The sequence below is a fragment of the Nilaparvata lugens genome, chromosome 5 (assembly GCF_014356525.2).
Source record: "Nilaparvata lugens isolate BPH chromosome 5, ASM1435652v1, whole genome shotgun sequence".
Lineage (NCBI taxonomy): Eukaryota > Metazoa > Arthropoda > Insecta > Hemiptera > Delphacidae > Nilaparvata > Nilaparvata lugens.
This window is the reverse complement of record NC_052508.1, coordinates 14,998,427-15,014,298: the sequence shown is the minus strand read 5'-3', so window position 1 is coordinate 15,014,298 and position 15,872 is coordinate 14,998,427. Positions and strand designations below refer to the sequence as shown.

The window sequence follows — 15,872 nt, the reverse complement described above, 5'->3', positions numbered from 1 at the left end:
ATAATTCTACAAGTATAGTAGCACAGATTAAATAAATTTGTTCTCATTATTGGAATTATACTTGATTGATTAATGAGAATGAAAATAGGCCTATAACCATCTTCGGTGAATTAAGAACATTTATGGAAAATTTCAAGTTGATCAGTTCAGTAGTTCAAATCAGACGTGATGATACGTCAAGCATGATTTTACTGTATTTCGTATCCCGTCCATGTAAAAGCCAATTCCATCATAGGTCGCTAATATCATAAGATGTTTCACATCTAAATTGAAGAAATAGAACAGAATTAGTAAGAGATTGCCGTTGACAGTAATGATGGTTTGAAAGAAAGTGGTATCAGATGAGAGCACCTATCGGTGGTAAACAGAGCTTGTCCTTCCTTCTCTCTCTCTCTTTACTCACTCACTCTCTCACTCTATCTCTCGAAAAAGAGAAAGAGAGAGAGTGTGAGATGCTACCTCCAGAAGCAGATCTGTGTTACGAAATTTACCAAGAGAGGCGGACCGTGAACCAACACAACAATACTTCTAATTGTCGTTCCAACTGTTTCAATTTGCAGTTTTGCTCTGGTGACAAAAGTAGCTGTACATTCAATCAAACGACAGATTCTGTTAATTGAGACCAAATTGAGTGAGTGAATGAATCTCGATTTGATTACGTTAATAATAATAATATAATAATAATAATATTGATGTATTCAAAATTATACTAGTTGAGATGAGAGAATAGAAACTACGCCTATTTCACATCCATAATTCATTGCTCCATTCTATTAATTAAATTGGCAAAATCATACAATTTTGAAAAGATTATTTCTTTTTTGAGAGAGTTAATAATTCACTAGATAAATTCGTTGACTATCGTCTATTCACTGCAGTCAAAATGATTATTCAAAAATCGAGACAGTGGCAAAAACAATACTTCAATAGGGCCGTGATAGGGCCGACAATACTTCTAATTATCGTTCCAACTGTTTCAATTTTGAAGTTTTGCTCTGGTGACAAAAAATTTATCAACAGATCTACATAGAAATATTATTATCCTTGGTAGTATTCAATAGTTTATTCTCAGATATTCATGAAATTGAGGAATTTGATAAGTATTCCCTTAACAATATTGAAATGCACTGAATGGACCCAATCGCATCATTACCCTCTAACATCTAACTTGAAACAGTTGTTCAAACTCTGAAAGATTCCACGAATAAAATTCAATGGAAACGAAGCTTTATTCTCGTTCACATTAACATAGATGTTTCTAACGTAAAATGCTTTCCATTTTCCATTTCGGATACATGATAGATTCTTAAAGACTGTAGCACAGACAATCTATGAACCTGTGAAACAGGCTTGGATCTGTGATGGTAGTATTACCAAAACATGATTATGAAGAAAATTTTGCTCAATTTCCAACTTCTTATTGTTCCAGACGAGAAGCTCAACAGATAAAAAATGTGTGCACAACGCTGATTGACTCGTCTTTCTGAATCGCCCATAAAATAAATTTGCAAAAATTTTGTAGTCATTATCTGACATTGGCAATGGGGAACCAGTTCGGTGATAAATTTGTCACTGAATTTTGAAAGTAGGCATAAATCTATCCTGAACAATTTTGAAAGCGATTGCTGTATTGTTGGATATTTTTTAAAAACTGTTTGGAGTCTGCTCCATTTCCGGAAAGTGGTTCTGGTGGTGGAGTCAATTGAAACAATTTGACTTTACCACTGGCGCAACACAATCCGGGTGCTTAATTTTTAAGCTTATATGCCCCACAATATTAACACACAATGTTCATTGTGCCAATAGCAACAATTGATAGGGAACTGTACTCGATTGTCGACTTAGCCTCGGGCACAATAGGGAATGCAGCTCGCTGGGAATAGAATAGTATATCTCCTTGCTGCTGATTTTCCCGTGCATATTCTAAATTTACAGCATTTCGAGTTCTACGACCCAAGTTTGGACGTCGTTCGTGCCGCGGCATTTAGAATTAAAATTTTTGAGAATTAGTAAAAGGAAAATTGAAAAAAAATATAATAAGTCTGAATAAGTAACTGAATATATGTGACTAATAACTAAAATATGTAATAACTCTGTAACTAAATAATTTACTAAAAAATCAATAATTGATTTAATTAATTATTAATCCTAAACACCGAAGACAGCACAATTATTCGAAACAAAGCAATTTCTTTAACCTGAGGACGCACTGCTGGTTGGTTACACACAGAACAGTCATTTTGTTTTTAGTCAGGGCGTTTAGAATGGGTTGTTATGGAGCAGCACACACACTTGTCTACTATCTACCGACAGCTGTTGGATGACGCAATGATTATAACAGCTGATTTTTATTTCTGTGTGTGGCCAGCTCACAAATCTTCTCCCATAAGGATTGCATGTAAACTTTGAAGGACCGTAGGAAAGAGTCCTGAAATCGGATTATAAATTTGATAGGTCATAAACCTCGTCCTGAACATAACGAACACAACTGAAGAAAAATCATCAAATTCGGTGCACACATAAAAAAGTTTTCGAACGTCAAAATTTGAGGCTCGATTTTTATTTATATAGATTGCATTTACATTATGGAACTCCTTGACCGATCGACCAGTGATGAAAGATGAAAATAAAGACCAGAGAATTTTGAGAGAAAGTCAAACAAGCAGATTTATTCCCAATCAAAAAACTGAATCGCCCTTTAACATGGAAACTTTTGTGACTGAAACAATATACTCCAACTTGTGAACGATTTGTAGCCTATTCTAATGAGCTTCAAACGAAGTTTGTACTTGAAGTGTAGTTTGAGCTTTAAACGAAGTTTGTACAGCTAGTCTGCTCAACATAATTGTACAACAGCTGTAATGGGTGGGCAGTAAAAATAATATATTTAGAAAGTTAAAAAACATCAAGGCCAACAAGTCGGTGATATTTTAAGTAGGCATTCAACCAATTGAAAGGCGACATTTCAAATGTACTAGGTGATAGGATCTTGCCTTTGTTTCCAATTTTTAACTGGTGATGGTAAATTTCAAGGTTCTTACATAGTGTGAAAGATGAGATCTGAGGTATGTATTGAAGAGTTATCACTTTTAAAACCAAATTTTTCAGCTCATAATGATCATAGTTATCATTGAATCAAGTTGCCCAGAACCCAGTAGCCCTATTCCAAACCAAACTATATGAGGATCGATCTATGATCAATCAAATAATGTAATAGTTGATATGAGATAAAGCAGTTATAATATATTTCATGCAATTGACCTGAAATTTAAAACATGAAAACAGTGTTTCAAACAGTCTTTAATCATAACATGAACTAATTGAATACACATTTATCATGAATAATCCTACAAGCCTACAACTGAAAATAATTAACCTACATTCATACTGAAATTTATTAGCACTGACACTGAAAAACAATTTTCCAATTAATGGCTTAATTTAAGTGGATTTCAAATCTGAATTAAGTATTGATATTTAGAACGTTTTTCAAGTTCTAGCCTATTCTCTCATAAGCTGTGTCCACACTGAACAAATGTTCGACAAACATGTTTGTTGAAAAAGTTTGGGCAAATTTTATTATATTTGACAAACAAATGTTTGCCCGGAGCCAGTGTGGCTGCGTCACCAAACAAAATATTTGTAAGTGGGAAGAACAGGTTTTATGTTTTACAGCTGTCAACCCTGAAAATGTTTGGAAAAACAGTAATTTTTGTTTGACAAACAACGACTATCCAAACTTTTTAAAATGTTTGTCCCTGAGCTCCTCAACAAACATGTTTGCCAAAAATGTATTTCGAACATTTGTTCAGTGTGGACACGGCTATACACAAGAAGATCTGCAAAACTATATTATTTCAATACTACCGTATAATACTGAGGATGATGCCCACATAAGCTCTTAGGCTTGTGCGTGGGTAATGAGTGAGATGATAATGAGAGATTACGACTACTTATTAGGTAGTCGGGACCGACGTTATATCGTCTCTTCCGAAAGACGGGGTGGCCGTATCTATGTGATTGTGCTGTGGTCAAAAACTTTTGCCCCGGTCGAGATTCGGACTTGGGCTCTCTTGTTTATAAGACCGGTGCGTTATCACTTACTCCAACGAGCCACCCAAAATATGTCTCGAACGTTTGAACCAATACAAGAAAAAATAATATGATACATTCAAATATTGTTCAAAGAAACTGAAATATCTTTGGGCCTCAGTTGAATTAACAGCAATAACTTGTCACTGAAAGCCAAAAAAGACATTTTCCCCAACTAATGAATAATAATTATGTTTAGCTCACATTCATATAGGTCTACCTATCCGAGAACTATTGATATTAGAAACACAACTCCCAAAACTTCCACCCCTAAAATCTAGGCCACAAAGGCCTTGCAGCAGTTTATTTCCAACACAACTTTCTCCATTAATACTTCCATATGGAAGAAATAAATTGGGAAAAACTGAAGGTTAATTTGGGGTGGCCTGAGTTGAAAAAATAGAATCGGCACGCGAATGTATTGGCGTGTTACAGCAGAGTACGACGAAGCCTACCTGACCTTTTCAAGTCGAAACTCAATCGGTGCTGGTAGCTACTGAAAATAGAGCCTCAGGAATTAAATACCACTCACTTTACACTGTCAGCATTCCTTCTTAACGCGCCCCATTCAATCAAAGCTGACAATTTGAAGTGAATCTAGGGAGCTAGATCGCTGACCTCAATGCTGTGCAACAATGAATGGGACTTTGGACTTTAGTTGTAGCGGGGACTTAATCGATCGATACTTAGCCTTTAAAATGCTTGAAAAACGTTACACAATGCACACGGATTATTATTAATGGAGAGCAATTCCTTCACTTTCAATGATGCATGAGTACTTTGCTAAGTATTTGCCATTGGAAGCGAGGTTTTCAATTTGAATATTAAGTGCCATTGAGTATTTTTGTATGGGCACATGATCCAGAAATATTGTTTGGTGAAGGTATAATAACACAAGAGATCACCTATTGTTGATAGGGGTATGGTTGATGATGCTTATTGATTTCAGAAAAAGACACACATAAACCATTGATGGGATTCAAAGTAGAACCGGATGAAAGCACTTTTTATAGATTCCATTTTTTATTCATATTGTTCACTTTTAATGAAAAACCTTTTCTAAAGAATTATCTGATTATTTGTGAATGTTCTTCACTGTTCACAATATTTTTTATTGCTTTATAACTTGTTATCACAACGATTGTGTTACAATAGGTGAGCTTACTTTTGCTCACTTTTCACTTTTGATCACCAATATTCATGACAAAATTGTCCTCTGATAAACCCTCCATTGAAGGAAACCAACTAGGTTACACTTTGGAATTTAGGTGATAAATAATTGTGAACAAAATAAAACAAGGCATGATAATATCATACAATAATTATTTATCGTAAGCTCAGATTACCATTTAGCCGATTTAACTTTTGCTAACCATATACGAACATAAACTAGCATTAATTCAATATTTGTGTAGTTGAGAAGTTGATATTGTGGTAATTATTCATATTGAATAAAAAAGACTAAGAAATTGTGAAAAACCACAGATTTATTGATACTTAGAAAGACCGGTTTCGGTTATTACACCATTGTCAATCTCTGTTTATCTCTGTTTATCTGAGATTGACAATGGTGTAATAACCGAAACCGGACTTTCTAAGTATCAATAAATCTGTGGTTTTTGACAATTTCTTGGTCTTTTTCATCCAATAATTCAATATTTTATTATATTTGCACTTGAAAATGAATCTTAAAAGTTGAAACTGGTTGTAATTTGATAAAATAAAAATGGTACTTATAAATTTTATTGATAACTTTTATTGTGCTTCAGTGAGCAGACTTATACAATTCAAGGAAGGTGAAGAAATAATACCAATATGCTAAATCAGTTCTGTATTATTGGGAAGTTGAGTTCTGCAACTTCTAGAATATTTGATGGATTATTTTATTTGCGGAGTTTAAAAGCCTGAAAGTACCTATAATTCACTATTAGATTGTAGAGTACAAGGATTATGAATAACATTCATTAGAAGACGTCTTTCATATCCATTCATCATACATACCGTATCATGATTCACTTTCAAAAGAAGAGGTATTGTTGAAATACCTTCAACAACATTTTCGGAAGTATTATTACATAATGAGACTAGAAATAACGTTCGTATTGATACTGTAGTTCTTTTTTATGAAAAATTGATAATTTTAATCAAGTTTGATAATATTGAATCATTATTACTTTAATTCCAGTATGAGCATATAACATAATGAGCTTGAACCATAAAATACAATAGACTGGCCAAACGTGTTTGCACGTCTCATCTCTCATGTCTTATCCGAGCCAGTTCAGACATTGATGTAGAGTGAAGTAATTGTAGACACCGAGATAAACTGTAAAGAATAAAATGTATTCTGTACTGCATACTGTACACGTACAGGTATATTAAGGTGCGTACAGATTTACGCGCCGTGAACACGAGCAATTCATTTTTAATCAGCTGATGCCAAGCTTTTTATATATCTATCTTACCGTTTCTGTATAATAAGCTGATGGATGAGAAGTGAATTGCTCGTGTTCGCGGTGCGCAAACCTTTGGAAATCAAAGTAGCTTTGAAATTAATTTTTATTTTCAACTTAACAAGAAAGTGAACGTAGTATGTAAGTAAGTTACGATTTTACTCAGTTAGACTTCTCCTTTCTATTTAAAGCAGTAACAAACCTGGCCAACTCCCTGTCTTGCATCCACTTAATTAAAAGCGTTAATTGGAGGATGATGGCATATTTGCAGGAGAAATTGACACCCGGCTGTGTCCGAGACCTTGTGGGGCCACGCTAGGTCAACAGTCAACATTTCGAGAAAGTTGTTCGGTTGTCAGCCGACAACACCCGACAACCAACACTTTTGTTGTCAGTATGGCACCTGGTTTCAGTTGCCAGTTTACAAACTTTTTACTTTGACATGCGCTGCACACAGAGAGTATAGAATTTAATGTAATTATTGTGTGAATGAATAAAGAATGAAGAGAATAAATTCTATACTCTATAGTATATTCTAGCTAGAATGTAAATTATATTCTATACTACTGGCTGCACAGTCTTTCCTTAATGCATCATCTTCCATGCATTTATTAGTTTTCTTTTGAATCTGCTTCTCCATAACATTCAACCAGCTTTCGTCTATTTCGTATTCAAAACACCTTTCAAGTATTTCTCTTTTCTTTTTAAACTTACTTTTTTCAATTTATTTCTACGTTATTCCTGTAGATGACATTTTTATACTTCACTCATATTATATTTAGTTAGGTTCAATCCAACATGCTTTTCTCTCTTTCTCTTTCTCCATTTATCTCTTTCGCTCTCCTTTCGTTATTATTCTTCTCCTTTATTGGTAATTATTGTTTCAGTTTCCAATATCTATTCATGATCCCTCGTTTTATCACTCTCTCACTCTTACTATCTCTCACTTACTCACTCTCTCCCTCTATCACCCCTCTCCACGGCATACTTCTCCTTTCCCTTCAACTTCTTCTCCACCACCACTTTTTCCTTGTTGTTGTTCTTCTTCTTATTCTCTTCCTCTCCTCCTTCTCCTCCTCCTTCATGTTCTCCTCCTTCTTCTTCTTCTTCGTTTTATCTTCCTCCACCTTCAACTTCTTCTCCTTTAATTATTTTTCTACTTCTCCAAATCTACTTTCTTCTAGTCCTCCTTCTCTTGCTCCTTCCTCCTCCTCCTCTTCTTCTTTGTTCTTCTTTTCCATTTTCTCCTCCTGCTTCAACTACTTCTTCTCCTTTAATTTATTTTTCTACTTCTCCAAATCTACTTTCTTCTAGTCCCTTCTCTTGCTCCTTCCTCTTCCTCTTCTTCTCCTCCGTTCTTCTTGTTCTTCTTCTTCTTATTCTCCTTTTTCTCTTTTCCCTCCTCGTCTTCCTCCTTAAACTTCTTCTTGTACTTCTTCTCAAACTTACTTTCTTCAAGTCCTCTTCCTTCTGTCACCTTCTCTTGCTCCTTTCTCCCTTCTTCTTCTTCCTCTCCTTCTTCTCCGTTCTTCTGCTTCCTCTTGATTCCATCTTGTTCTCTTTCTCCACCTTATTTTTTTAGTCCTCTTCCTTCTGTCTCCATCTCATGCTCCATTCTTCTCTTTTTCTCACTTCTTCGTGGTCTTCTCCTTCTTCTTTTTCCTCTTCTCCTCTTCTTTTTTCCCCTCCTTCTAATTCCTCTACTATACTACTCGCTACTTACACTACTCACTACAATTACTGCTACTTCTCCTCCACCTCCTCCTCCTTCAGCTTCACCTCCCAAATTTCAGTTCTCGTTGACTGGCTGGCTTCAGTCTCTTCTGCTTGGTGCCTGTCTACTTTCACTGGCATGGAACGTTGGCCCTTCTGGCGTTCCCCTACTGACCAACTAACTCACTGCTTGCTTGCTTGCCTGCTCGCTTCACTCGCTTGCCTGCTTGATGCTAGAGAAAGCATGTGGCCCGGCTTGGCCTTTCCTCTGACCCAATGCCACATGTTTAACACAGCAACATAAGTGCACGGCACCATAATATTGTAGACAAATATAGCTAACAAACTACAACATCCAATACTACAGAAATTGTACGTCTTCTAGAGGTATGAAATTTGCAAACAAATTATGGAGTGGCCGTAGTCGAGTGGATTAAATGCTGGCTTTATAATTCTGAGGCCTTGGTTCAAATCCCGGCCCGAGCAAGATATTTATTTTGGGCCACTCATTTTTACTTTCCTTGCCCTATTACCATAGGTAAGGAAAGTATTGCTTTCCGAAAAAAATTAAGGTACCCCAATTTCTAAATTTCTATACGTTTCAAGGTCCCCTGAGTCCAAAAAACTGGTTTTTGGGTATTGGTCTGTATGTGTGTGTGTGTGTTGTGTGTGTGTGTGTGTGTGTGGTGTGTGTGTGTGTGTGTGTGTGTGTGTGGTGTGTGTGTGTGTGTGTGTGTGTGTGTGGTGTGTGGTGTGTGTGTGTGTGTGTTGTGTGTGTGTGTTGTGTGTGTGTGGTGTGTGTGTGTGTGTGTGTGTGTGTGTGTATGAGTGTATGTGCGTCTGTGTACACGATATCCCATCTCCCAATTAACGGAACGACTTGAAATTTAGATCTTAAGTTCCTTTCACTATAAGGATCAGACACGAATAATTTCGATCAAATGCAATTCAAGATGGCGGCTAAAATGGCGAAAATGTTGTCAAAAACAGGGTTTTTCGTTATTTTCTTGGAAACGGCTCCAACGATTTTGATCAAATTCATATCTAAAATAGTCATCGATAAGCTCTATCAACTGCCACAAGTCCCATATCTGTAAAAATTTCAGGAGCTCCGCCCCATCAATGCAGATAGATTCCCAATTATCAGGCTTCAGATAAAATTGAAACAAAAAAAAATCAAGTGAAGTAGATTGAGCATGAAAATCTCTACAATTAATGTTCAGTAACATTTTTACCTAAAATTGAAAATAAGCTTTAAATTCGAGAAAATGTGATTATTCAATTGCAAATTATTGTTGATTCTATTAAATCATTCACTATGAAGAGATAGCAGACCTCATGTGTGTCTCCAGCGTTATTGCCCTGTCACCAGCTGGCTCAAATATTTGAATAGTAGACTTGAGATGCGCGGGAACACTAGCGTCAGTTATCAATTTTCATAATGGCAAGGAAAGTTGTGTGAGTGCGCCACACCAGATTTTTCGGGTAAGATACGTTAAGACGTAGGTCTCAGCTGCCTGAAAAGAATCACTGATAGAATCACTACTATAATCTCTCCCTCTCACATATAGTAAGATTCATTATACACTGTCAGAAAATAACATCAATGCACCACATCCCCGTTCAACAAATGATGTCAGTTTAAAGTAAATCTTACTATATATATAAAATTGAACAGTGATTTTCTCTCGTTGGGTTGATTCCATATCCCACACAGTATATCTACAGTTTAATAGCATAGATAAAAAATAGCACAAGACGATATCCCATGGTAAAGGGTGGTGGGTGTTTATGATACAATTCCAATGTATCAACTCAAGTTAAAAGTCCTAGTAGGTACCTCTTTTTCGTGTAGCTGTGTGATGATGAAAGTCTCATACTGTGCTGTTCTTACTCTCACTTGGCCAGAACAACAAAATACAGTAGTCGACAGTAATCGGCTTGAGTTCTATTGTTTACATCAGTTTTGAACGAAATACACCACATCAACAAAAAATATATCTTCTTATGTTATCTTTTCTCTATGATGATACGTGCAATACAAGAGTATTATAACGCATAACCCATGGATTGATGAATATTGTCCATATTTACATAAATCTATACACTATCATACAAATATAGGCTTATCGATATCTCAAATATTATACCCATGGATATCAACAACTATATTTGCATGAATTCACTTTCCAATACAATTGTTCGCTTATTATTTCCACGAGTTCGAGAAGAAAGAGATTGTGTGTCAATTTCGTTGAGTTGAAATCGAAGCTTGAAAATTGTTTGATAATAAAGAGTGATTGGGTTACTTTTGCATGAGATTTTCACCGATTTGAGAGGATCAATGCACCTTTCACTTGCAAAGAAATTTTTCCTTTCTCATCGATTTATTGCAAATAGTGATCTCTATATAAAGCGTATTCAAAGTATTTTGATGAAACCAACTCTTTTTAAAAGTATCTCTTTACCAAAAACCAAGGTTCCCTGTGTCGAAGTGAATCAACCGATTCGGGATTATCACAAGTATTTTCTTACTGAAATAACGAGAAGATAAGTAAAAACTTCAACTTTGAATGCACCGCCCACTGTGGGCGTGTCTTGTCTCTCTTTGCCAATAGCACACGTTCTCTGCCATAACTTCCAATCATGTAGCTCCATTCAAAGTATATAAAGTACGCCTCTCGTTTTTAGTTACATTATGTAATCAAGCTAATACAGACACTCATCTCACTATGATGATTCGACTGTAATCTATCTACAATTTTAATTAATCAAAATTATATTTTTAAAAGTTCTGAAACACTAAAATGTTCACTGTAAAATAACTCACCCATTTTGCCAGGGCTGATGTCGAATTGAGAAGGAGAGTCATGAACAAACACTGGTCGCGAACATAAATCCTGAAAAAGATGAAATTTATTATAACCAAAGAACAAAACTAATTTAATCACACAAAATACTACAGAATCATTAAAATTGTCTATTATTCAGAGTAACTGAAAAAATGACAAATTTTATGAAACTGTAAATGATACAGGTTTAAAAACAAATGAGTTACCAGCAATACGAAAATCTCTACATTACATGGATAATATGATTAGCCTGCTGAGCTATAGCATAGCCACCTCTAATACCTCTGTACAGAGAAATCTTCTATAATATATATTTGTATTCTTCTATACTTCTATTCTTGTATACTTCTATAATATTCTATATTTGTATTCTGTGCTCTGTATTAGAGGTGGCTATGGCTATAGTAAGATTTACTCTTCAAAGTGAGTGGAAATGGTAGGAAGGCATAGTTGCCACGTTTCTTTTTCCACATCCTTCTATACTAGATTACTGTGATTCAGGTCATCCCGGGGGGATTTCTTGGGACTTTTGGGAAAATCACCCTCTGGAAAGATTCTATTGATGATGAGAAATTCAGCTTCCATCTAATTTTCGGACCGAAAAAATCATTTTGTTACTGACTTGAAAAACCTTTTAGTTACTGACTTGGCTGATAAGAAACTAATGTTTCAAAATGTTTTGATCGTTGATTAGTGTTCACGACAACACATGAGTCATCGAGAGAAGTAAACATGGAAAGATATGACCCGTCAAATATGCTAGAGAAATTTGGAGGCCAACTTTGTTTACAATTCATATTTATGTAAATTAGATGAACTCAATTGGCAGACATGAAGGTCGTGCTTCGTGCAGTGCTTGAGTTGTTGAGTAGGCTAGATTGGAATTCTCATTTTAAACCAGTTCCGAATTCCTGGCAGTATTTCAGACCACTTCCTACTCAAAATTTGTTCCACAATAGCTGTAAAGAGGAGCTGTTGAACTATTTATCTTAGTGCCAGCACACCTAGTTACACCTGTTTTGGTATACACACATTAGCAATAATTGAGAAAGGGGGACGTCATCAGAATAATTGGCAACTAGTTTTGTAAATTATACAGGTGCAAAACAAATGAGTTTCCAGAGTCTTCATCTTCTTTAATTTTTACATGAACTATTACATTCTTTTTCTAATTAAACATACAGTGTGGATTTGATAAATCCTACAGAAAATCAACACTACTGTGCCTGGCTGGCTCAGGTCTAGTGTCAGAGTTATCAGGTCGCAATTGATCAATTTCAGCGCCTATCAATTTCTACAAATATAACATATTATTAAATCCTTTACATATTTGAATGGAGTTCAACATTCAACAAGTTGCTGCCTTTTTATCAACTCAATTGAATTCTACATTCCCAAGAAATGATGCAAGACAATAACTTAATACAAAAACATTAATATTAGAAAGAATAAATTTCGTTGCATTGACTTATCATTAGGAAGAATGACTTGCATTGACCTAAGGTGATTAGGGAGATGGCATTCCCTATTCGCAGTACAGAGGTGTAGGACAGTTAGTGCATATTTTTCTCCCCTCAACCACATGCCAAGATTGTTGATCGAACTTGGCTGTGGGGTGGACGTGTTTTCTGATGGCCCATTAAGTTTCAAGTGCTTCTGAGAGAGAAACTTAATAACTGAATTTTTAATCAGCAGCCATATTTTTCGTAAATATTTCTGTCATTATAAAGATATTACTCTTTTGACTTTAGTTTTCTTTCATTTGCACATTTAAACTCATTTTATTCTTACCCCCCTTATTTTCAAAGTTCTTTGCTAGCAGTTATCATTATCACCCCCTCATCTTATTATTCATAATATACTGCATGCTCTCTCATCATCTTTATTCATAACACCTCTCCTTCATCACTTGATATATCCATTTTCACAATCAACTTTATCAAGAAATAATTTAGGAGTGGTTTTCTTTTCTTTTCAAACATTAGATTTAATTTTTTTTTTGTTTTGATTAAACTGTATACTGTACTTATTGTTGTGTTGAGGAAGCATATTTGGGTTATTACCTGTTGTTGACGATGTAATATTATGAATTTTAATAACTAGATCTTTATTAATCTTTATAGATCTATACTAAAAGATAAATGTTTTATTTAAATAAATAAAAGAATCAATTCCTTGCATAGACGAGGATTTCCATGTGCGAGTAGAGACTATAATTTATTTAGGAGCCGAGAAACAACATATTCATCTCAACATAATCAATTTCATCATTTGCAGCATTCATGAAAGAAGTAAAGAAGGTGACTCCATGAAAAAATAGACTCCACTTTGTAAATAAACTTGGACTTATGAAGTCCTGAACAATAGATGTATTTTACAAAGAAGGTAAATAAGGTCACCTCTGTTTTCTCCAAGAACAAATAATATTATATTCTACCATGTGAATATACGAGGAAATAATAGTGCTGAGCAATGGATATATTATTCTACAAATAATGAATAATTTTTGTGAAGTTGAAAAGTTGATATTGAGGTAATTATTCATATTATGGTTTATCAGAGATTGACAATGGTGTAACAACCGAAACCGGTCTTTTTAACTATCAAGAAATCTGTAGTTTTTGACAATTTCTTAGTCTTTTATTTAATTTAAAATAATGAATGGGTACATAGAGTTGGTACATCATTTTTCACTCACGATTGTGGAGGTTAGTTACATCAGCATTACTTGGGAGACTGCAATCAAGTTACATTCGACAAACCTTTACCGAAAACAAATTGGATCCAGACTACAGATTAAAGATTGGTCGTGGATTGAATCGGTTCTCGAAGATCGTATAATTTTTTATAGCGTGAACAACAAAGACGGAAGGGAAAGCTACCTGCGTACAGCGTACCGCTTTTACAACCGAATCATATTCACAGCAAACCTATAACTTCCTGAATCAGATCCGACAATCTTTCCCAGCCACCTATAGGCTTGCTAAACTATCAATCGCTATCAATCACAAGCTGGCTCTACATCCAAGTGAAACGAAAACCGTATCCATCACTTTATGCAGACATCAAGTTTTTCTATATTGTAGATTTTTGACCGAGCGAAGTGAGGTCTAAGATTCAAGTCGACGGTTTGGCATTTCTCTTAATGTTTAAATGTTTATATGTTTTTATGTTGCGCATTTAAACGCGGTAATAGATTTTCATGAAATTTGACAGGTATGTTCCTTTTTAAATTGCGCGTCGACGTATATACAAGGTTTTTGGAAATTATGCATTTCAAGGATAATATAGAAGGAAAAAGGAGCCTCCTTCATACGCCAATATTACCGTAAAAATCAGACTATAGAATTATTCATCATAAATCAGCTGTCTAGTGGACTATAATACTACCCGTTCAAATACATCGAACATCTTGAAAATGTTTCTTTCCATTAACGTTAGTAAACAGTTGACGATAATACTACCCGTTCAAAAACATCGAACATCTTGAAAATTGTATCTTTCCATCAACGTTGTAGACAGTTGCAGCCAGACCTGATAACAGCGCTCACATTCACATTCCGGGACGACACGTCACGGTACGATATAGGAGAGAAAGATCTATGTTTATTTAGGATTTTTTCTAGACATTTTTAATTGATAAATTATTTATTAATTTTTGAGAAAACATAACAACAGGTCAATGTAACTCACTAAGCGCGAGGTCTACTGTTCACAGAACTACTAGTTATCCAGAATTCAGATTAATTTATTCATGTGTTAACAAAACAAAATTCAACTTACGTTCTAGCGTTGAAAATAATTACCAGTAAGAGTAAAATAATATGATGAATCATATACTGACTGAAGCGTATCACAATAATATTGAGCAGAGAAATATGCGAATATTGAGGTATTACAGTGATATTTTCACATGAAACGGTAAAGTTTGGACCTTTAGACTGGATGTCCATTCTCAGAAAGGGTATCGAGGAAACCCTTCCCTACATCACTTGACCATAAAAGGAGAAGGAGAAGCACATATAGTGAGGCCCACGTTATAATAGCAGTGGAGGAAGAGAGAAGGACAGCGTTGCCGATTCTCTGCCTTTCCACTGCCTTTAATAGAGGGTAGCTGATACCGATAGTAATATTAACTGTTCATTCTTGTTGAAAATGATAGAAATTATATTTTATTCGTCAAGATTCTATATTTCCAATGATTGAATAATACATTTTCATAGTTGAGATTGTATATTTTGTAGATTAATTATACTTCTAAATTGTTGAAAAACGATCTGGCAACGGTGCGGAGCTAGAAAAGGATGGCGTTATCTGCTTTGACGAATGATAGACAAGGATAGTAATACCAATGCTAATAAATTACTGCCATTATAACGCGAACCTCACTATAGGTGACGAGGTGTGGGTAACGAACGATCATTAATAATCAATATCGGGGGACCGAGCTTCGCTCTGGAGTAAACTTTGGAGAGTTGGACTTTCTAGAGTAGAAATTTTGCCCAACATTCACAACTATATAATAAGTTTTCAATTGAGAATAACCTATTATCCAAAAAGGGACTGTTATTCAACACTATGAATACTGAAAATGGTCATTGCTAAAACTGTCTCATCATTTACCGTGTTTGAACACATCACTTTATAAACAAAATACTAAACATGCCAAGGCCAACCAACATCTGTGTACATCTGCTAAAAAAAGTTTTAGGGTTGAAGAATTAAAAGGAAAATTTAACTATTTGATGAATTTGGAAACATC

The 15,872-nt window shown here is 35.1% G+C and overlaps 1 protein-coding gene across 1 annotated transcript in view; it reads right to left on the bottom strand.

The window, feature by feature from the left end:
- The window catches only part of LOC111063155 (calpain-C), a 126,126-nt gene that overhangs the window by 93,045 nt on the left and 17,209 nt on the right, over positions 1-15,872 (bottom strand). The window contains exon 3 of the mRNA XM_039429387.1: positions 11,089-11,158. Within this exon, the coding sequence (XP_039285321.1) occupies positions 11,089-11,158 (70 nt within the window). The remainder of the gene's footprint in view (positions 1-11,088; positions 11,159-15,872) is intronic.